This window comes from Corticium candelabrum, chromosome 1, assembly GCF_963422355.1.
Source record: "Corticium candelabrum chromosome 1, ooCorCand1.1, whole genome shotgun sequence".
Lineage (NCBI taxonomy): Eukaryota > Metazoa > Porifera > Homoscleromorpha > Homosclerophorida > Plakinidae > Corticium > Corticium candelabrum.
The window spans coordinates 15,988,304-16,012,570 of record NC_085085.1 but is presented as its reverse complement, the minus strand read 5'-3'; the positions used below and the strand labels follow the sequence as shown (position 1 = coordinate 16,012,570).

General features: G+C 38.7%; 1 protein-coding gene across 2 annotated transcripts; it reads right to left on the bottom strand.

The window, feature by feature from the left end:
* Positions 1-1,349: 1,349 nt before the first annotated feature.
* Positions 1,350-24,011, bottom strand: LOC134179926 (clustered mitochondria protein homolog). Of its 2 annotated transcripts, XM_062646968.1 has the most exons (47): positions 23,838-24,011; positions 23,667-23,776; positions 18,214-18,385; positions 16,530-16,676; positions 16,210-16,367; positions 15,934-16,003; positions 15,792-15,876; positions 15,171-15,249; positions 14,594-14,640; positions 14,224-14,267; positions 14,100-14,159; positions 13,117-13,163; positions 12,969-13,061; positions 12,752-12,843; positions 12,597-12,699; positions 11,229-11,447; positions 11,132-11,172; positions 10,902-10,956; positions 10,703-10,781; positions 10,497-10,647; positions 10,370-10,436; positions 9,653-9,812; positions 9,347-9,598; positions 9,193-9,270; positions 8,658-8,720; positions 8,543-8,601; positions 8,141-8,215; positions 8,006-8,076; positions 7,874-7,946; positions 7,751-7,817; positions 7,633-7,685; positions 7,362-7,403; positions 7,179-7,299; positions 7,012-7,117; positions 5,523-5,599; positions 4,443-4,552; positions 4,333-4,384; positions 3,868-3,964; positions 3,771-3,813; positions 2,608-2,688; positions 2,427-2,552; positions 2,279-2,364; positions 2,186-2,221; positions 2,031-2,124; positions 1,834-1,917; positions 1,723-1,773; positions 1,350-1,660 (listed from the first exon to the last, which is right to left on the bottom strand). In XM_062646968.1, the coding sequence occupies exons 1-47, from the start codon at positions 23,938-23,940 to the stop codon at positions 1,526-1,528; spliced, it is 4,314 nt and encodes a 1,437-aa protein (XP_062502952.1). In that variant the 5' UTR covers positions 23,941-24,011; the 3' UTR covers positions 1,350-1,525. The 2 variants fall into 2 exon arrangements, with proteins under 2 accessions (XP_062502952.1, XP_062502943.1); XM_062646959.1 differs by having other exon boundaries at positions 9,347-9,812.
* Between the last annotated feature and the right edge of the window lie 256 nt (positions 24,012-24,267).

Below are 24,267 nucleotides of genomic sequence, written 5' to 3'. Positions count from 1 at the left end.
AGAAAGTACAAAGAAAAACCATCAACCAATAACCAGCCATTTCATGTTGTACTGTATTAACATCCACGTCAAGTTCAAGTATTACTAAATTACCCTTACATATACAGTAATAGCATAGCATGCAATTGTTTCTCAAGATGAAAAAATGTGCTCCTGTTTTCAAGATGGCACAGCCTGTGTACAGTAAGATCTTTAACAAACACCTATATCTATTCTCCTGACATGGCTACTGATCAGGCATGGCTGAGTGTTGTAGTTAAAACTTGTAAACAGGGCTTCTGTAAGTAATATCAATCATGTTGTTGCAAGGAATACTTTCTTATTTACGTATTGATTAAACAATCAATTGTAGTCAAGCATCCTTCACAGTAATTTTATTTGTGACACATGCATAAGAAATTGTTCTCATTATCTCACATATAAAAAGCATTACATGTAGTTATAAGACATTAGACCTTGTGAATAATATGCCATCGTTTATTGGTGAAAAAGAAAACAACTGATTTCTCAAGCTAACAGTTTAAAGCAAAGAAATCCGTTCACCAACTAAAGTTGTGTCCACACTAGATTAGAATGGATTGTGATCTGACTGCAATCCAATTGGGCAAGCAAGTGTCCACAGTGCACTTTGAAAATGATACCTCCGCCTCTTTTTCGGTATCATGTGACTGATGTGTACGTGTGGGTTCTTTGCTTGTGGAAAGCATTGATACAACGACGTAAAGTGAGAAGATGAGTGAGAAGAGTTAGATGTTCCGACTACACTCGTAGAATACGTGAAGGTAACGACCACTATTTCTAATTGGATTCAACCAATCACAATCGAATCGCAATCGAAGCCACCTCCCAATGTGGATTGGATTTATTGCAATCGAATCGCAATCCACTTGCAACTGTGAACAACGCTGCGATCGGATCACGGTCCAGTTGCCAGTGTGGACAAGCCTTAACACTGACAAGCACACCAGAACACACAATACAGGAGGTAGTTGCTGTATCATGGCATATCACCTAATGATTACAGTTTGTATCAAGTACAGTAAGATTCCATAATGCCAGCACCCACATGACTTTACACAGATGCAACAAATGCTTTGTGACAAGTCACAAAAAGGAGGCACTGGACTCAAGTAAGAAACATTTACATGCAAATGTTTGAATCCAACCCTTTTAGAACAAGCAGCTACTCTGAATTAGTAATCCAGCATTTAGGTTTTTGTCATGGCTCCACCCCAGTTGTAGCAGTAAGAAATATATATATATATATATATATATATATATATATATATATATATATAAAGAATGCAATAGTAACACGTGCACAACGCAGATGTCATAGACCAGCCTGAGTACATCAGTCTACTTTTAATCAATCTGGTTAAGTGCCACTCAATTCAAGCATGTCATTCTGTATGCATGTCATTAAATTACTGAATATATGGCAATACATACAGCTTGTTACTACCAATATCAGTCATGGCAATATAACATTTCTAGCATGTTTCACAAGTGACCTAAATGGTAGCTAGTCACCCTTTGACATATCCAAAATTGTTTCACTTGAAGAAGGTACTGCCAAAGTAGAACTGGTGGAAGCTTGACCAGTTACAACAGCATCAGTTTGTGGCTGGTCAAAATGATGCAACACTTGATTTACAAACTATATAGCACAAACAATTTATATTGTAAGTTGAAATCAAAAACATAATTTCATAAGTTCACCTCTAGGTCTAAAGTAGATTTCTGTTCTTGGCGACTGCGTGTTTCATTTATCTGACATTATGACAACATTAAAATGAAAGCATATGTTCAACAAGTAAATGACTACATTACCTTCCTTTGCATATCTACAGCTATACGTGTCAGCTGTTTAACACAATCAAGGCTCCCTTTTGAACGATCGTCATCAGGACCCACCTGTCCAATACAAAACAATTGGAAGTAATGCTCCAACATGATATCAAAAAATGAAAGAACCAAAACAAAAAGTACAGTACTAAATATCACGCAAACAGCAAAACGTCTCTTACCAATTTTGAGTACATTGCATAAGCTTTCCTCTCTTCCTTAATTGCATCTTGCACTGCTCCTGTGTTTGCAAGTGCACGTGCTACGAGATGATGTCTACAAACCAAGGATAGCTACAAACCATAATTCAACTACACCAGCCAATGTGTGAACCAACCCCATTGCACAGTGAATACTCTCCTCTCCTTGATACCTACAAACAAGTATCACTAAAGCTACATACCAGAGATTCAGCACAACACCACACTACTTTGAGTGAAGTTTCAAGGCATTCTTTAGAAACCTAAGTGAGAGTTTGTACTCTTTCAATCCATGGAGCATAAGGCCAATATTAGTCTAACAAAATCAAGAATTACAATCTCCTGTGATCAGCAGTCAGTAAGACATCATTTGCCTACATCAAACGTAGCGAAATCAGGGTGACCCTCACCATAAGCCAACAAAGTCAAGTAACGTGCTCTGTACATTAGTCGAAGAGCTACACTAATTTGTCCTGCTGAATGACAGTATAGACCAAGATGTACCTAAAAAACAAAGATGTACCAAAGTCACCTCACGGCAAACACTAACTACTCTTACATAAGCCACTATTGTGTCAGGATGGTCTATTCCAAGAACACGTTCACAAATAACAGCAGCTTTCCTTTGATACGATATAGCCTGCAAAGAACAAAAAGAAACAAACCCTGTCTATAGTTGCAAAATGGACAAATGGACAAATGTTAAGCCTGTCTACTAAAACTATTTCCCTGCCCAATGATGGGGCCTCTCCATACGCTATGCAAAGTCTAAAAGCCAGCACTGACTGTTCTTCTGGAGCTTGACTGAAGACATCCAGGAACACTGACTATGGCACAACACATTAGGACTGTACATTAAGGCCCATAAGGGTCTGTACGTTGTAATCTTACTATGCAGTCTGTTCGCCCCCAGTAAAAGACCAAGATACTTGTTCTACTCCTGAGTTGAGAAAGGTAATTGCACGTGAGTGTCTTGCCCAGTTACACCTGTGCTCATCCTGCACTTGACCTTGAGACCTAAAGGTCCTGGATGTTTCATTCGTCATATGCAACTCGCTCTTGATTGATCTACACACACACACACACACACACACACACACACACACACACACACACACACACACACACACACACACACACACACACATACACACACTATGGCGCAGGTTTGGGACTGGACACCAAGGCCCCCAAGTACCCATCTGCTGCATGATGTTACTGCCAAGCCAGCGGTCATGTCCACCCCAGTCAATGATCAAGTACTCATTTATACTCCTGAGTCGAGAGAAGCAATTGTGTGTAAGTTTCTTGCTTAAGGGTATTATGCCATAGCTCGCCATCACTGTGACTTGAACCTACAACCCTGCAAGGTCCCGGATGTTTTCATTCTCCAAATGCACTCTCTAACAAATTGAGCTACAGCACCACACACACACACACACACACACACACACACACACACACACACACACACACACACACACGCACGCACGCACACACAAACTATTTTTCATTACATCAGCTCACTGCAGCTACAAAACTCAACTAGTCTATGTATCCCCACACATAGAATGCTGGTTTCTTGTTTAATGCAATTTATTGTCTATGTACTAGTACAGAATGGCTAGATGTCTACATTTTGCTAATTCCTTTTTGCTTTGAGTAAAACAACTAATCAAAATATTCAGCGGAACCACTGCTACTGAAATTTCAAGTTCTCACCTGTGGTAAGTCTTCCATTAAGTAGTGTAATCTAGCCAACAACCTACCATAATGAGACAAGTTAATAACTACAGCTGATACAGTAACAACTTCAGACCTGAAAACTGTTCCTAATTCTTCATGTATTGCTCCATAAACCTGCTGATAAATGTTCATTGCCTCAAACAAAATGCCCAAAGCTTCCGCAAACTGACCTACAGTAGAATTTACAGAAACTGGTATGTGCATAATTAACTTCAGAAACAGGCAAACAAACAGTGACATTCATTAGATATTAAATTATTACTTTAGCTTCATCTGTATGGCAAACTAAAGTACAAACAAACAGACAAACAGACAAGATTAAAACTGTAATCATCACACTTTAAAAAGACAAAGTCAAATTGAAAACACAAGAACTTCAAGCACTATATAAACGTGCTAAAGCCTATACTTAGTTCAAAATATGTTAAATATCAAATAGTTAGACATTAAACAGACTACATGTCATTCTTGACGCTTTATCTTTTTTTGTCAAACAGACAGACAAAGAGACAGGAAGGCAGTGTATAAAAAACAGTACCAGCATGCATTCTTGATTGAGCTCCATCACACAAAGATGGTGTATCACCAGCCTAACAAAACATAGCATCACAGTTACTGATGTATACAGGAAAATGAAATGTCACCTACAGTGGGACTAGCATACTTCACAATAGGTACAACATCAAGAATGTCATCTTCTGTGAAAGTTGGTTGCTTCTTGTTTCTGAAATCATACTCACGAACAGCTAGCTGAAAACCTACAAAGACCCACTGTTCACACAATACACTGATCTACTCATAAAATAATAAGTCCATATAAAAAGTGAGTCGTTGATAATCCCCAACCACCGCATTAGTTGTTAAGTAAGTGTTTTTATTCCAGTGTGAAGACATGCATCCCTACATGACTCAATACATCATTGACATATTTGTCATTGTCTGCATGCAATTTCATATTACCTTCTGTGTGACCTTCATTTAGAGTGAATACCGCTGCTACAACATACAGCCTAAAGTAACTGCCACCTCTCAATGCAGCCAATAAACAAATTGACTTAAGTAATAAGATACCCAAACAGTAAAAAGAAAATCCACTGTCCCTGTCTGTTCTACAAACATATTAGCTCTATCTTGTTACTTCACATACCATATTCGCCCGTAATAATGCCTTGGGCGTATAGAAAAGAAACACTTTTTTCTGGGCGTATACTAGGGCATGGGCGTTATTTTGGTCCTAGGCGTATACATGGTCACTAGATGCTGTCGTCTGGCCAGTCATCATCTAAATACTTGAAGACAGAAATACCACAAATGCTTGCAATTATCCATTTGCAAGATCTAAGGTACTGGTATCTATTCAGCATCAACATACACACAGAAACTAAACACTATACACACGTGGTCGGCCTGAAGCCCGTCAAGAGCATCAGGGTCGGTAATTGCAACAAAGACATGAGTCTAGCGGCAAGCACTCTCACTCAACATTGAAACCAGCTCATCAAACGCACACAGACGGAGACGAATGTTCTGTGGATCCATTTTGTTTTGTCTGCGCATGCGTATCCTGGGCTTATACTTGGGCATGGGCGTATAGTTGGGCATGGGCGTTTTTTCGGGCTGAAAGTTCTGACCTGTCGCACATGGGTGTTTACACGGGCTTGGGCGTTATTTCGGTATGGGCGTTATTACGGGCGAATACGGTATGAGCTCATTGTCATATTACCTTACCTAATTTCTTGCAAACAAGTCGTAGAAGTGACAGCCTGCTAAGCTGGTAGTTGTCCAATGCAGTTTGACAACTAGAACTAAAAAGCAACACACAGAGCACAATGGTAAGAATCTTAGATCATTACTCAACACTTGGCTATCCTGATAGTTAATTAAAACAAAACTAAGTGATCACAACAACACTCAATCATGCATGTTCCTACTGCAGCTAGTCCTTCACACAGCAATAACAAATAAAACTATTTGGCATATATCATAGTTTGGCCCTGTTGGGTGCTTTAAGAGTTAGCTACTCTAATTTCATAAATGTTCGGCAATCTAAATTTTCGGCAAAATTAGGTAGCTGCCATTATGGCGTACATGAATTTTCGGCGTAAGATGGTTTGCAGGAGCCTTCACATACTAAATACAGTACTAGACACATATCATATCATTCGGCGCGTGCTAAACTACAAGTAGTCTCACGTAGCCAGCCCCTCCCCATTTTTTATTAGCACGCATGCGGTGTTGATTTCGAATTCTTGGTTTTAGGTGTCAAAGTCCTGTGATACTTACGTTACTTATGTTTTGCACTGGAGAGCTGCCCACAAAGGCGTCTCAATTCTTGACTTGAATGCCACTGTTGCTGTTTTCATTGCAAAAGGGAGATCAGTGGCACTGGTTGTCACCGAAAACACGACAGCTGTGATCTTTGACAGTCACTCCCACAGCCAGAAAGATGCTCTCATTGCAGTTTGTACTGAGATTACACCTGCAATTCGCTTGTGCAATCGTCTCTATGGAGGCATAGACAATAGGCGAGGAGCTGATGTTTGCTTCCTAGAGAAAGTGCAAGAGGTTGTAATGTAGTAGTAATTTCACAATTTTATTTGTTTGATCAAAGTGCTGACAGTTGCTCAGATTTTTGGCAAACATATGAATGTGCTTACAGTACATATACCAATAGTACTAGCAATGTCTGTTTTGAATGTTTCAGAAGAAACTGATACAACATTTGAATGGGCACTAAATTTGGGTGGACATTTAATTTGGGCATGGCAGACCCTTCGCAGTAATTGCCGAAATTAAATGCATGCCAAACATTTACGAAATTAGAGTAACAGTTTCTAACTACGGCCACATGATAAATTATGTCTATTCATAACCACCTAAAATTCAAAACTTTGCAGCACTTATGATGCTGTCAAATCTAGATTCAAGTCAACTATGTCCCACTTCTATCCTACACAACAATATTTCCTGTCCGACTTACTACAAAAGCCATGCTGTTTGAGAAAGAAAGCAAGAGTGATTTGTAATGCCTATTCCACATTACTTACTGTATACAATCAATACTTGAAGAAATTACTGTACTGTAACTATTACAAATATACTAAACGTTACCTAGCGACACACAAATGAGCCACATTTTTCCTGTAAAGACAGTTGTAGGTTGTCCTTATTGTGTAATCCAAAATTTCTCCTACTATTGCACTTTAATGTGACTCACCACTGATCAAAGTGATACCCATAACAATTTATAGTGTCACCAACAACCTCCTTCCACAGCGAGAATGGAGTTACACCAGCTAATTCTGGTCCTGATCCACTTGTCCCTATAGCCCCAAATGTATGAAGTTGAGTTGCCAAGATGAAATTTAAAAATACAAAACATACCCTTGTCAGCATGCTGCTGCTGCTGCTGCTGCTGCTGCTGCTGCTGTTGCTGCTGTTGTTGTTTTCCACTTCCACGCTTTTTGTTCCGTTTCTTTTTCAGCCTATTGGAGCCATACATTTGCTGTACAAAAGAAATATACAAATATATAATAATGTCAGATGTTTCTGAAGCTGTTCTCTCACTTCATCAGCCACAAAAGACAACTGACAGTTCTCACAAGAGCTCTAGAATTACAAACAATTGTTTAACAACAGAATCTTGGGTGTACTTTATATTACAATTTGGTCATGACAAGGTTTCAAGAAAGCTGATGAATAAGAAAGGTACACAGGAAAGAAAAGTAAAGCCAAAAAAGGAATTGTACAGACAGAAGCAAACAGACAGAGGTTGACAAGCATGCACTCATCCATGCACCTAGTTTAGGACACTCATTTCAGCAGAGGAAATTCCTACCAGAAGACAATTCAAAAGATGGGCTATAACACTTGCTGTGTTTTGAAGTGATACTGTAATGACAACAAAGATATTTGATGTTTAAGAACAATTATGCATAAAAAGCAGAAAGTCCAACCATTATGAAGATACATTCGAAAAACATGTTTGACACTTCGAGCTAACATTTCAAGAACACAAATCCTCTACAGCAGGAAGGACAATAACACACATAGAAAACACAGCAATAGGTTTGACTTACAAACACATGATCCAGCTTCTTCTTACTAGCAACAAGTGAAGCAATTTTACCCAAATACCTCATGCCAATGCCACTGTCAACAACAACCTGTAGACAAACTATACATTGAAGCCAAGAATTAGGATAACATACCGACTATGCATAAGAGTCGTAAGAGCAATTCCATCAGTAGGAATCAATACTGTTGATGCCATACTTTTAACCTATAAGTACACATTGTCAGTCACAAAAGTATGATGCAAGTAGTGCAATGCACAATAAACATACAAAATTGGGAATAATTTTTTGAACAAGGTGATCAGATGCTTCTTGAATTAACAATTGGTCTGATCTTACAGTTTCCTAAACATAAATACAATAATAAAACATTCCTCTCTATAAGATAATATATGTATAACAAAGACACATATCACTACACCATAGTTCTGTACAACTGTATGCAGTTGAATCCCAACCAATCCAAAAATAGCATAGAAAATAAACAAAAATTCATGCAGCTAGACTTCACTGAAATCCATAACACTACAGGCAAACAGTCACATACACAATCCTTACCACTACCATATGACTGTACAATCATGAATGTGTTACAGCAAAATGTTAAACCACTAGCACTAACTATGTGAACCACAAAAACTTACTACAAACCAACTATTAACAATGTCTTACCTCTGAATCAGCCACCTGGGCTGATCCATACACATCAGGATTGAACAAAACATTAAACTCTACAAAATGAACCCACCTCTTATCACCAGCAATATCAACACCTTGAGTACTCAACCTTTCTCCAGAGAAGATCCAGCAATTTTGACAGCAGTCAGTAGAACTTCTTCAGCCTGTGAATCTACATACCAGTAGTGCTTTACATCAACAAACAGAACTGGCCACAAATTTATCTATAGAATAAACTGTTTATCCTGTATCAGAGAGCTCTAGTGTAAGTAGCCAGAACTCTAAAGTTTCAGGACTAAGTATTTGCTTTTAGCAGCCAATAATTCTCACTCGAAACTAACAAACAACCACAGTGAGATCAGAGATGGCTGCAAACTTTAAGATGTATCTATACATTAAGATGAATCTATACATTTGCCAACAGTGCCATGCACCACCATACAATCTGTGCATGTCACTACGCAATCTGGTAAACACATAATTGATTCATCCATCAATGACTTGTTCCTTTACAAACATCATCACATGAAGTGCACAAACACAAATGCCATTAATTAAGTGAGTGCATACACAAAACACTTTTAACTTATGTCACAGACTAGTGTATTAATTAATTAAAACCAAGACATAAGTACTTCACTGACCATTTGAATGCAGTGTTCCTTGATCACCACCTGCTACAAACTGAAATTTGTTTGCTGAAGCATTACTCAAAGCTTCCACTTTGTCATCCACCCAACAACGTGCAAAACAGTGAAAATTAGCTAACCATTCAAACTTATGTTCAAGCCAGCTCACATTCAAAAGATGAACTTGATTTGAACTGATGAGCTACTTCACCATTTACCTCTTTCTGTTCAGAAGTTGCCACCTCTTTCTCACCTGACAAATTTAGTCCTCTCTTCTTGTCATCACTGTTCTCCCCTTCAGGAAGAGATGAAATGGTTGATAAACCAGAAGACTCAGAATCAATTTGAGCACTCAATGGCTCATTGACAGAATCGGGATTAGTTCTAGTCGCCACTTGACCATCCACCATAAAATCTATGACTGTAGCTACTACTTCAGAGGAAGACAATTCCTCTTCTGCTGAACATTTCTCACTTAGTGGTTGATCAAGTCCATTATTAGTTACAATTGTAGGATCTGTTTCAAGTAAAGGCTGAGTGGTGCCTTCTTGTTGTTCCTCTTTCTTGGTTAGAACTTCTGATTCACTAAGTTCACCACCAACTACTTCATCCTTTCCTGCTGTCAACTGCACATCCTAGATTAACAAACTGATTTACTGACAGTTAATACCAATCTTTGTCCATATAAACTTGTCTTCTTAGCTCACCCATCATCACACCATTGTCTCATTTTCAAATTAGATTCTTATCACATAACTCACCAATGGTTATTTATAAGCATAATTGTAATTGTTTCCATATACATGTACAACAGACTAATTGAAAACCCCACTAATCCAATAACTCGTGTATGTATGTATAGCTCTGATCCTATGTCCAACATTGCTCCCTCAAATTGGTGCCTTAGTGTTCAGAATCATAAGATCATATACCAACTTACATGCTAGTTAGTTGTACTCAAAGCTCCATCTTTGCCTCCCGTAATCTACATTTTAGTAAACCCAACCACAACTTGTTAATTCAAACAGTACACCTACTTGATTAAAACAGGTACAAACTGTTTGAATTAGTAGAGGCATCCCTAAGATCGACTAACAAATAAACGTTCAGCAGCATCATGACAAGTGTGTCATGCCTTTGGTAAGTTGCAATAGTAACCCTAAATAACCATCTCTAAAGCAACGATTTCTACCTCTTGAAGTTTCCGTGAGTCATTCACTCGTAACGCTGCTAGTTGGAGATACTTAAAATACTTCAACCTGTGTAAGACAAAACAAGGTAATACAGCTATTGTACCGTCATCCATCAGCGTGACTCACCGTACAAAACTACTGACAGCCTCAGGCCTTAAAGCATGGACTCGATGCCTCGGTTGTGGAAAATCAAACTGATCAGTTTCTTCACTACGTCTGACTTCCTCATCATCACTACTGACCGATTTTTCAGTTGGGTTCCTGGTTATTCGAGACACTATTGCAAAAACAATCAAATGCTACCTGAAGCCAATTACAAGGAAACATCAAACCATGAAGAAAATTTGCATCAGGTGGAAAGAGCCTCCACAGATCTATCAGATAGTATCTGCCATCAGTGCCACAAACACCCTTCACACATAAAGTCACATACCATTACTAAAAACATCCACATCTAAACGTAATATGTAAATCTGGCTCCTATTCGATAAGCTTTAATTTTTGACTAATCTGTTCTCTCACATAACTTACCTTGCAATCTATAGGAAAGTGCATTTCAAGCTCTTCATTCTTCTCATTGAATACCCTACAACAACCAAACCTTCAAACAAGTATACCAAGTACAACACATTATAAAATTATAACAGTTGTACTCAGATGTTTGGGAATGCTCATTACTCAACATACCAAACTCAGAAAAATGAAAGAAATATCATCACTGCAAACAAGAAAACCAATTATAGCAGTAGTTATGTGCTCACTTGTGCTTCCTAAGTTTCAGCTTCTCAGCAGGTTCTTCCAACTATTCAAGAACAACAATCAACAGCAAACATACAAGTACAACAAAATCCAACTCACCAGTTTGCTAAATTCTTCACTGTAACACACATTCTTGCCATGATCTGTAACCCCATGTTTGATTAAGCTCTCTTGTGATGAGCTTCTACGCAGAAGACCAGGAACAACACTTTGAGCAATTAATCGTCGCCCGCGATAATCTACAACTGCAGTCCCAACAGTGCAGATACCATCCACGTCAATCTTGTTGATAGCCTCAATGCCCTTGATATCATATGACTACATACACAACATAATAAACTGCAGCAATGTGTACTTGTGTACTTACAGTAATAAGAACAGGGAACAAACACAGTTTGATTCTCAAATGAACATCATTGATTCACACATCCAATTAGTTGCTTAATTAATTGCTACACAACTAAAACTACAAAAACAAACAATGTACTAAATGCAAAAATTTCCATAAAAATAAAAACAAAATGTAGAATAGTACAATAGTAACAAAAACAAGATTAAATAACTTAAAAACTTTCTTTGGCAACCTGTGCAAACAGTGAAAACCATTCACAGAAGCAGTAAAACTCGATTGATACCACTGAACATGTAGCACAGTCTCAAATCCCATGAAGATGTTTTGTGACCTAGTTCCTTTGACGCCTCTCATCATAAAACTATATCTTGAATGAGTTACAGCTAAATTTACAAGAAATTTACAAACCAAACATTGCATGTGTATGCACTGTACTTGCTATAACTCTTCACCTTCTCTGCAATAACTTCAGCAGTTAGCTGTATAATACTTGATTTAACACTTGATTTCTAAGACTGTTTCTGGGTGTTCAACAATTAGTTCCATAATCTCAACAAACTCACCAATTAATTAATTAAAGAACAATGTCTTGAATGTGATAAAATGCTGTTTGAATTATCGAAAATCTACTGCATTAATTAAATGAAATCATATGTTGTGTATATCACACCCAATCCCTACTACAGTAGGATGTCACTTATCTGAACACTTTCGCTCTCCTACCTGTTCATAACTCTGAATAAGGCAGATAACTGATGCCTACTTAACACATCCACACAAAAGGTCGGGGATGCCGAGGATCAGTGTTGGTATGTACTGTAGACAGTGCATTTACTATTATTATAGCACTTCTTACCACACCACCAGGCAAAAACAACAAACTCGTTTTAGCTTCTTCTTCTGTGGCTTTTGGGGTTTTGGCATTGCCATATCACAGATGAGAACTACACATGTACTCTGATGCTCTTGAGCATTACCGTTTCGTGCGAGGAAAGCTAGAGTGAGTCCGAGGCACAGGTCATCCGGTAGACTGACGCATTCAGTTAACTGGTGTTCGGATAAGTGACATCCTACTGTACAACTTACTACATACTAACACATACAGCAGATCTTACCGCAATTGCATGAGCTGCCAAATCCCCACCAACATGGTCATACAAGTTACTGCAATTGTTTGGATAGCTGAAGAACACATTGTTCCACAAGTACATCAACAAACTACAACAAAACAGAGTAAAAAAAGACAATCTGAATCAAATGATGATCTTACTTGTCGTCATCAGTAGGATTAAGAGCAGAGATGTTACCATCAACTGCCAAACAGCTGCCTTTAGCAACTGTAGCAGTAAATTCAACTGCCCACTACATACATAATATAAACACAAACTATCAAAACAGCAATTTCAACAAAGACCATTTAAACATCACTGTTCTATGTATAGTAGACCAGTAAAATCGTATGCACATTGCAGCATGTCAATAAATACCTTGTACATGGTCCTCATTCTGACAATTCGTTGTTGGAGTGTAACCTTTGACATTTCCCTTGATTGCATCAATTCCTCATTCCACTCTCGAGTCTATAACACAACAATTCTTCCAGCTACACAAAGTTCTTGAAAGTACCTAACATACCTGGCCACAGATTTCATCAGACTGTACTAATGACCAAAGAGTAGAAGCTAAAATAACAACCGCTTACACAGTGAAACTGCAAGTTAGTACATGACTATGTAGAAGCATACTACAACATTTAATGACATGACCAGCATTGCCAAACTAACAACGACGAGTGACACAACCAATTACAAAGTAACAATTATCATATGATATTAATGACAATCAATACACCAAAAAGCTAATGCTAAGATAGTGATAATCACATGCTTATACGGTACACATCCTTGAAGCAAAACGCCCATACAGAGATATTTGACTATAGATTTTCAAAATGAATTGTTCATACCTGACAACTATTATTATTGGTACCCTACAACCTCACCACAAAACTAATGCAAAATCTTCCCAAACCATGCAAGATAGCATTCACAAGCAAAACATGACCCTTAATTAATTCAAAGTTCAGCAAACAGTTTTAATGAATTCAGAAACAGCATCTTGAACACTGCTTTCAGATCACCCAACTCAGATCACCCAACATAGAACAGTCTACACTGCTGTATTTTCATTATTGTTTAGTAAAAATAAGACTAGTTACAACTGCAAAGACATACTGCCACGATTCCAATGTTTCATCTTATGGTTGCTCGTTCTTTCCTTTGGTTGTTGAGTCATATGGAGTCAGGTCCACTGCTAAGAAGTCTACTCTGTCCAAAGGTTAAAAGTTTCAGCCGGGCTATTGCTAGCATACATGAACAACTGTCTGAAATTGTGGCAATACAACTCTCAAATGATAGTCTGTAGCTAATGCTCGTACAGTAGTGGTATTTTTCTGTAGTGTTCCGTCCACAGGGCAGTTATAAAGAACTAAATACATATTCTTAAATATATACGTGTACGTCAGTATGTAAGCACAAAATCAGTGTCACTTACACAAAGAAACACGGAAACCAAACAAACCATCATTTCTAAATAGATGAACTAAAACAAGTACTTACAATCACTTGCTCTTAATGAATCTCTTGTGTGCTGCTGTTTGTGAGCTACCCACACATTAACTACCAAAGAAAATTTAACTTCATAAACAACATTTTGCTTTCCAATGACAGAGACAGCATGCACCCGTGAATGGAGATGGACACTCTTCGATGACATTCTCTTTAATGCTACAAACAATATGAATAATGAATCAGTAGACAAGCAAATATGCAAGGAAGTGGCTAGAGAGTTTGCACTGTACGGGTCACAAATATCAAGATCTTAGAGTGGCGGTAGTCACCATGTGACTGTTTTGTCACATGGAGCTGATGATGGCAGAAGACTTGCCATTGCGTTAGGATTAGAGTTAGAGGTACAATTAATTGCTGAACTCTGTCAAATCCATTTTAGTGTAATTGATAACAGGTGCTATATTTATGGGTACTGCTAAAGTGAAAAATTGTAGTGCAAACCAGTACTGGTACTCTAGCCACAGCAAATATGTAATACTAACAAGGACTTTGTCAGTGAAGCAAAATTTTTCCGAAATGATGGAATCAGCTATAAAAACACAATTCAAGCAGAAGATTTACACTTTATGTGCAAACAATCAAGTTTACAAAGTAACTTTAATTAAATAGCAGATTACTGGTACAATCTAAAGCCAGCATGTTTACAATAGAGAATTACACCAGTTTCAAGTTATTCTCCACCGGTTTCAACTATAGACTAAAAAGATCAGCTAGTACAATCAACTAATGACTGGACTTAAAGCCTAGTTTGATTAAAGCTGTTTAAATTAACATGATATTAAAATGAGAATCAGCTATAATGTATGGTAAATAGTGGAGTAATTTAAAATAAATATTAACCCCCACCAATCAAAAAACCCACCATCCATATTCATAAGTAGAAGTATGCAACATCAGAGTTTAAGAAACTGGCAAGATGCAAACAAGAATATATTTAGAAAACACTACTCTCATAATATTGCTTGAATCTCTAAATAATACCCAAATAGTGCATGCATTTCTTGTTGTGACTTTTCTACTTTCTAAACAATTGTTTTATACTAGAAACAGACTCCTCACCTGTGACAGTAAACCAATAAGAGTGTAGTCTTTGCATGGATCTTTTGCAGGACTGGGATTAAACTGATCATCGTCACTCCTGTAATATTAATAAAAAACGATGCTCAATTCCAGCAAACTGATTCCCAATTCCAAACAATGCAACTGAACTATCCTGTTCTCTTTCACTAACAAATCGCTTAAAGTTACAGCACTTTTCACTTGCCCAAACTACTAACATAAACACATAACATTGATTCTATCAACATGTCTAGGAGTTGCTGTCCAAAGACCCTATCATGATTCGTGACTGCCAAAACATGAATGCTGTTGTCATACAAATAAAAACCAAAAATGACTGAATGTTTGACACTGACAGTCACTGTCTGTTGTCTGTACAGAACCTGGTAGAGAGTAATTCCAATGTAGAAACTTCTCACAAACAAGAAGATAAGATGCTATCTCTACATAATTTCAAATGGTGGCAACTGCAAATAAATCGTTTCTGTAAACTAGCCAGTGAAATCATTTAAGTGGTAGAGTACTATACAGTAAATCAGAATACACACAAAGGTTTGGTATTCATAGAATTCCAAAAGGAAGACAAACATACAAATATTAGTACCAAAGAATTTGACCGACCTATTAACCAAAAATCCAGCTGGCGTTGCAGTAATACAATACTTTGCTCGATCAAGAGTTACTACATCCAAGTAAAACAGATCACCTGAAAAAGATTAACAAATCTACATAAATACGATGCACACTAATTATAATGTAATACCTTTCATCCTACGTAAGCCTGGAGGAGGATTCCATGAGCTGTAAGTGATGTCATAAACACACTCAAGAGGCTACAGCAACAGTAGTGATAAACCAAATAACACAAATTCGTTAGAAAGTTTCACATATAGATATACATAGAACAGACATGATAAAATGCAGCACTTAATGTATGAGAGTATTAAACACTAACATTAACAACACTTCTTTAAGAAAAAATATACAAAAGTCCTTTTCAGAAGATGAAATCAATAAACATCAGCAAATTTTACCATACCTTAGAATCCTGAAAGTGGGGAAGTAGTGGTGTGAGTGGTGGTTCTCCTACACTACAAGTTGCATCATCATCATCAGGAGGAAGAACATAATCCGGAGGCATAAAGTCAATTCCAGATTCTTTCTCCGTCTTTGAAACAGAGCGACTTGCCATCCTCTCTATTAACAAATTGTTTCAATAAAGCGCTACTACGTAATCTCCAAAACATGACGACAAAATAAAAATCAGATAGTACATCTTATAGAAGAGAAGCATCAAGGGTTGGTATCACTCAAGTTTACATATCATAGTAATCATATTTGTTCATACCAAACCCTTACGTTCTGGGTCAGCCTGCATAATGACACTGAGAAGAGAGGGTGACTGCCCTGCTCCATATGCTGACCCCAGGCTTCCAATCATTGATCCACTTAGCAGTTCCCGCACCCGCCGAACATGGAGTTTACCATCTCTCATAGTGTACGGTTCTGTGATAGAAAAAATATTAAATATAACAAGCATGAGTACACAACACCATTACAGCAACCATAATGAAAAGCTTAGGAACATGACATAAATAGCACTTAGATAAACAAGTACAAAAAATTTTTGGGAAAATTATGGGTATGTAGGGATGGGTATGTACTTATTCATGCTCATCTCCTACATCACAATCGAGTACTGTGAGTGTCACACATGACTGCTGGGTTTTAGTTTAATCTAGGTAAAAAGATTGTGATGTAGGAGATGAGCATGAATAAGTACATACCCATCCCTACATACCCATCATTTTCTCAACATGTTTTTGTACTTGTTTCATTCATTTTTAGCAGCTGGCGGATGTACGTAACAATATTGATTGCATCAATAAACAACTCCCATCTTTATACACTCGATTAGCAGCTGGGGATGTATGGAACAACATTGATTGCATCATCATAAACTCCCACACATCTTTACACTCGAAGCAAGGAGACAGCACCCCATTGAACATAGTCGTACATTTCAATGTTCAACTGCACGCAACTGTATGCACACTGTGGAAGTGGCAGCTAAGGTCCAAAACCGTAGTTTCCACCAGCTAATAATAGATGTATAATTACTATACACATGCCCGAAACAACATGGCATTGTGGAAACTCCACGTAGAATTGCGTAGCAGCAGTTGACTGATACTGAGTGGACTTTGCACAGTTCTAGCTGTTGGGACAGTAGAATTCCTCAGACAAGAGCAAATCGTTTGGTATGACTCTCGTCGTTGTAGCTGCTTCGAGTGAGGCGCTAGCCTGGCTGACAAAAGCAAAATTTGAAAGAATAAATCATGTTCTTACTTGCCGATATACGGCTTCTGAGACTCTTAGTATCAGCGCTAGTAGTCCAGCTACCATTCAGACCGTTTACAGTCAAACGTTAGGTGGCTGAGATTTTTTACTGAGTTATCAGAACTCTGGATAGCACGTGTTTGAATACTTTTGTATGGGTGGTCATTTTAGAATCTTCGCATCCCACATAAAGAGTGCGACTTCGTTCTGCACTCTATGGCTACCATACCAATGTGCCTAGCAAATTCCAATATCACTGCTTGTCAAAAAGCTACAAAGCAAGACAAAACAGGTCAAGCAAACTTAGGCATTTTCTACATGGCTCCCTCTCCCTCTCCCTCTCCCTCTCCCCTCCCTCCCTCCCTCCCTCCCTCTCTCGGTTTGTATCATACTTGGTAACTGACACTATTGACCAAGTATGTAGCATGAGTAAGTATCAATTCACGCACGACCATGTCTAAAAAGAAGACAGGCAAGCAAACCACACAACGGACAGAGACAAACAAACAACAGACATACAACAAGAGTAGCGTACATTGAACTGAACTCAGGAACCGTCAACGATAGTGATTATTTGCAATCTGCACTGGAAATGTCAGTAGTGAGGTGCAGAAAATGACAGACAAACAAACAGACCAAACCAACAGACAAGACATACACCAAACTAAATATCACACTTCTACTACATTAAATGCATTTCAACCTTCAACAAGCTTCAATGTAGAGCCGTCCTTCAGTCCTTGGATACCTGAAAACTCAGCAAACTCATCAAGCCGTTGACCATCCAGTTGTATTGAAAAACATGTCCTATAACAAGTGTCGGGTCTGTCATACACAACTTGCCGAATTTCATGCACCGCCTCATGGGGTCCAACCTAAAAAAACAAATCAGTTACAAAACAATTAGTCCAGCACCAAACTTACACAGTATAACAAAAAAAACTTAGAGTACAGACGCTGACCTGTTAGCTAATAGCAGCAGATACTGTATTATGTAAAGCTTGTGATGTGTGTGTGTGTGTGTGTGTGTTACACATGTGCATGGCCATGCGCATGTTCCATTCTTTAGAGTGACAAAGTTTCTGCTATTAACCATAGTACCAACTGCTGTTGTATTGACGTTGGACCTATGCTAACTCCTCAGAAACAAGACAGCTGAAGTTAAACACCACTTTCTACAAGTAACAATTTTAACTAATCTATATCTACACATTGCACTGTGCAGTTCCCACCATAATTTGTCATGACAAAAATTTCACAAGATACAGCATTAATTGACTAGATACTGAACTAGAATTACATAACTGCAATCTGTGAAATAGTAATATTTTGTTTAATGAGCATAACTAGTAATTGAAGCTGTGTTTACGCTGTCGCTTCTACAGCTATGAGCCTTCAAAGTCCTGAACACCACCTAGGCTAGGAGGCGTTATTGTCACGAAGAATTACAAATATACATGCTATTTTCTTTCTAGACGTGCTACCTGTAAAATGTATTTAAAATCCTACATAGCAACTGTCGTTTCGTGTGACCACAAAGTCCGTAAATAGTCTGTAGTCATAAGTAGAGTCATCGTATACGGAACATAAAATCTCTCATGGTTACGTAATGTTAGATTCCCGTATAAATATTGTAATACTAACAAAGTGATCGATTTCGAGACAGCAATTGCAGACAGGTGAGTTCTGTTGTTTATTTCCCACTGGTCCAAGCAATGGCAAACATGAATTACACTGTTCTGGTAATAAAACTCTCTCAAGGAAGTTTCGCACCTACGGTTGGCTGTTCGTTCATTGTCTTGAGTTGCCATGTACGACATAAAGGAAATAATGTTTCGTGATTGAGCTACACAAAGGAGGCATGGCACATTCCTGCAGCGTGACAGACATAGCCAGCCAGCCAGCCAGCTACATAGTCCCCAGACCGGAAGTCGGTTCAGCCCTATACATTTAGAGTACGCTACTCGCCAAGTCTCGTGACTTTTACAAAGTCCCTTTTCTTATAGGCTCATAGCTGAATTAGTCAACTATATGGTGCTAAGTCTAACATAATCAGCACTGCTCCAAACTGCAGTAAAGTTTTTAACTAGTAATTGAAGCTGTGTTTACATCATTGCTTCCACAGCTATGAGCTAGCCTTCAAAGTCCTGAACACCACATATGATAGGGCTAATTGTCGCGAAGAATTACGAATATACACGCTATTTTAATTTTTTCTAAACGTGTTACCTGTAAAATGTATCTAAAACCATACATAGCAAATGCCGTTTTGCATGACCACAAAGTTAGACTTGACCCAGTCTCTCTCTGCCCTCGTCATTCCCCGGATAGTCAATCCCCAGTCTCTCTCCGCCCTCGTAGGAGGATTGACTATTCGGGGAATGACGAGGGCAGAGAGAGACTGGGTCGAGCTAGCTACCACGAAGTCCGTAAATAGTCTGTACAGAGTCATCGTATACGGGACATATAATCTCTTATGATTACGTAATGTTAGGTTCTCGTATAACTACCGTAAAACCAAGAAAGCAATCGATTTCGGGTCAGCAATTGTAGACAGGTGAATTCTGTTGTTTATTTCCAACAAGTCCTCACAATCGCAAACATGAATGAAGAAGGACTAGAAGTGCAAACCCTCGACTGGTATGCACCTTGAAGGTAATTAGTCGCGCTATGACAGAATGGTCTAGACAATACCAACTAACCGCCACGCACAGTGAAAGTATAGAGCACATACGAAAACCAGGTTTCGGTTAGCTAGAAACAAAAGAAGCAGCACTGATTTTCAGTGAACAAAACATGATTTCATGCACCTACAATGTTTTGGGCTTTCAGAAGATGACACTATTGATGGAACAAGCATAATGTTACACCTTTTGCTCTCTAGACATCTAGTTCTTTGTGCAACTTCTCTAGGCGTCTGGTTGTTTGTGCAGCTTTTGAAGTCGCAATGAGCCACTATGGGTGTTTTTAGGCGTGGCATAGGTAACACCAAAGCCAAAACAAAATTAGATGTGGGAAAACATGATTGTTACAAAAGTAGCTAGATTAGGCGTTGTTTCTAGTGGTAAACCCTCACGTACAACAAAAGAAACAGCTCGCCACCGATTTTCCAGCTCACAACAATCTAGACATCTGGTTGTTTGTGCAGCTTCTCTAGACATCTGGTTGTTGTCGTAATGGGGGGAAACATGCACGTTTCAAATGTAGATCAGGTTGTTTCGAAGTGCTAGAACAAGCCAACTGTTACAAGTTGGGTGGCCTCGACGCGCCTTATGTGATAAAGTAACGCGCATGATCATTGTTCTGTTAGTTTGTTGGTGGGCAAGTTACACATGTAGAGCAAAACAAGCAGATGACCACCAATTTTCCAGCTCACAAGAACGTAGACGACTGGTTGTTTCTGCAGCCTCTCTAGGCATCTGGTTGTTTGTGCAGCTTCCCTAGACGTCTGGCTGTTGTCGTAATGGGGGAAAACATGCATGTTACACTGTACAAATGTAGTTGTTTCGAAGTGCTGGAACAAGCCAAATGTTACAAGTCGGAGAGCCTCGACACTAGGTCGGCTGGCAATCTTCGATCGCCTTATGTGATGAAGTAACGGGCGTGATCATTGTTCTGTTTGCGGGTGGAAAACATATGTTACAAATGTAGAGCAAGACAAGCAGCTCACCACCGATTTTCCAGCTCACCACCGATTTTCCAGCTCACAAGAATGTAAGTCTCATTTTTTGTGCAGCTTTGCTAGGCGTCTTGTTGTTTGTGCCGCTTCTCTAGCTAGACGTCTGGTTGTTGCCTAGTAGCAGCTACCAAACAAAGAGAGGTGGAGCCTCATGATGTTACCACGTTCGTCTATTGGTTGGTAATGACACCACTTCTCGTCTATTGGTCAGAATAGCTTCATTTGCATCTACGCTAATTGACTACATATACATACGGTCGATCAGTCATCCAGTCATCGAACAATTACTATACTCGAGCCCGGAAATCCGGGCCTCGGATAATTAAACTGTTCTGGTACGAAAACTCTCTTAAGGAACTTTCACACGCAGGATTGGCTCTTCGTCCATTGTCTTTGGGTGCCACGTACGACATAAAGGAATTAATCTTTCGTGATTGGGCCACCTAAATGAGGCATGGCACATTCCTGCAGCGTGACAGACATAGCCAGCCAGCCAGCCACATAGTCCCCAGACCGGAAGACGGTTTAGCCCTATACGTTTAGAGTACGCTACTCGCCAAGTCTCATGACTTTTACAAAGTCCCTTTTCTTCAAGGCTCATAGCTGAACAAGTACTGTAGTATCCCTCTTATCAATGTAACAATTCTTGAAAACTCATCTTTCACTACTAGAAATCTGTTATATTGTTACAACAGTGAACAGACACAATAACTTGACTGTAGTAAACTATGTGTGTAACATAGCACAATTTAAAGCAGCAGCAGTTACAATGTCAATAACATACACGTGCAACTACCAGGAACTACATTCGGACACTCTCTAGCATCAAAACGAGTAACATATTGTATCTTTTGTAATGAAGATATCAATAAAATTGTGTGCGTGTAACTGTTAAATAATAATTTGCTATTTAGAGTATACATATTCTAACTACTGTTCAATGTCAATAAACAATTTAATAAAAAACATGATATACCCAACCTCAATGATAATTAAGCTACAAGCGTAAAAAGACACCACAATAAGTGGTGGACTGCTTCGTGAGAAGCTCACTCTAAACAGGCTGAATTGACTTCCAGTCTGTTGGTATGTTGTTACCTATCTATCTATCTATGTTTGTAAGCGTGAATCACTCTCCGGAATTTGTTGAGCCAATCAGCGGTCCTTTGAGACACCAACAATAAGTGACGTAACAATCCCACGCATTATGATAGAAAAGCCAAGATGTCGCAAACATCCATTTTACTATCAAACTGTCATCTGAGAAGCGTAGAGCAAAGTTCAGGTAATAGTTGTATGCGTTTGTTACTTCTTTAATTAAAGAAGAATCACAAAACAAATGAATTCATCGTTCTTCAAGAAGCCAAGCTGAGGTCCCATGAGACCGCACCGTTGCATGCGCACCACCAACATATCATCCGCGATCTTCAAGAGAGCAATATGTTGTAAGTATGACTGATGATGAACGATCGACGTCATCTTGCAAGAAAGATTCGTAGGAAACGTTGACGCTGCTTTCTTGTGGATCCGATCGCTAGCTGTACATAATGTCGCTTCACAGTATTTTCCATGCAGCTAGGAGACCTACATTGACCTCTAGCTACAACGAATTAGCAGAACGAAAGATGGCGACGGCTCAACAAAAGCATGATAACGATCTGATGGTCCATCTCAATAGTTAATTAATTTATTAACTTCCAGTGATACAAGACCGCTATACATGCAGAATTTAAAAATAACCTGGATAACAAGTCCGCTCCGTGCAAGACTTGCGCAGCTGTCACGCATGTGCATGCATGTGCTGAATTCAAAGTAGTGTGGGACATTGATGGTATTTAGTTAATTGTCTTTAATCACATTGATGAACCCATCTGTTTTCAAACGTATACATTCTAGCAACAATTAAGCTAATGATTAATTAATAATAATGACAATAAATAAACAAAAAATTAATTAATTTACATTGATATTTACAATAAATACACACACATGGACAGACACAAACACAGACACACACACACACACACAATGTCACTTCTATCACTTGCGCTGAATTCGAAGTATCTTTAGTGTGGAACATTGATTTAGCTAATTATCTTTAATCACATCGATGCATCCCTGTGTTTTCAAAGAATTATACATTCTAGCAACAAGATAATGATTAATTAATGACGATGACAATAGATAAACAAAAATTTAATAAAATTTGCATTGATATTCACAATAAATACACACGCGCGCTGTGGTAGCTCTGAAGCGACGGTGTAAACACAGCTTCATTTACTAGTGATATTCAAGGCTAGTATAGTCATTATATGTGTAAGAAGCCCTACAGTAACCGTCCTGGCTCCATGTAATTCCATAACAGAAACACCAACAAGAAGAAACGTTCATTTAATTGCTACGTCACATGTCAGCTATTCTTCCTAATGAAATCCCAGCAACAAATCGATGACTACAAATAATTTTTCACTTACCACTATTTTGGGTGGCTCTGTCATCCCAAGGCCGACAATGTTCAATGTCATTGCAATGCGCTCCAGAATGAACACTCTACCATCACTCATAGCATCTCCCTTTACCTCAACTATAGAAGACACAATTAGCCGTAGGCGACTTCGTAGACTCACTAGTAGATTGAGACTGACAGCTCTCTGAAGGGGCCTCGTCCTCTGTCGTTTGTTTTCCGCTTTTTTGGTCGTCTGCAGCATCTGAAGCGTCTCCTTTCTCTGAACTCACTGCAGACGGCATGACGGTGGTGCAGACAACTTGATGACACGTGGTTAGCGCAAGACCGGCCGAGCAATGTCTAATTAGTATGCTACATGCGAGTGTCCCGGATAATGAGTCTGCGTAGTATCCGTAGATATATCGATATCGTTAATTAATCTACAGTCATTTTGTAGCCAGGTACCGGTGTGTGTGAGGCAGACAATCGCTATACTCTACTTCGAGTCCCAAAGGATGTTTCCGACGATGTTAGAAACAATCCTAGGCTTGGATCCGCCATGGCCGGCGCCACTGACAGTATTCGAAAACACAGTACTAGTCTGCATCACTAGAAATGTACCTCGCCAT

What these genes read in the sequence shown, in the direction of transcription:
- LOC134179926 (XM_062646959.1), bottom strand. Translation starts at nt 23,940, where the DNA reads ATGCCGTCTGCAGTGAGTTCAGAGAAAGGAGACGCTTCAGATGCTGCA. An exon ending in AGTATTCACTGTGCAATGGG is followed by an intron (nt 2,125 to 2,185) that starts GTTGGTTCACAC and finishes CTTGGTTTGTAG; the next exon opens with ACATCATCTCGTAGCACGTG. An exon ending in CTGTAGATATGCAAAGGAAG is followed by an intron (nt 1,774 to 1,833) that starts GTAATGTAGTCA and finishes TCATAATGTCAG; the next exon opens with ATAAATGAAACACGCAGTCG.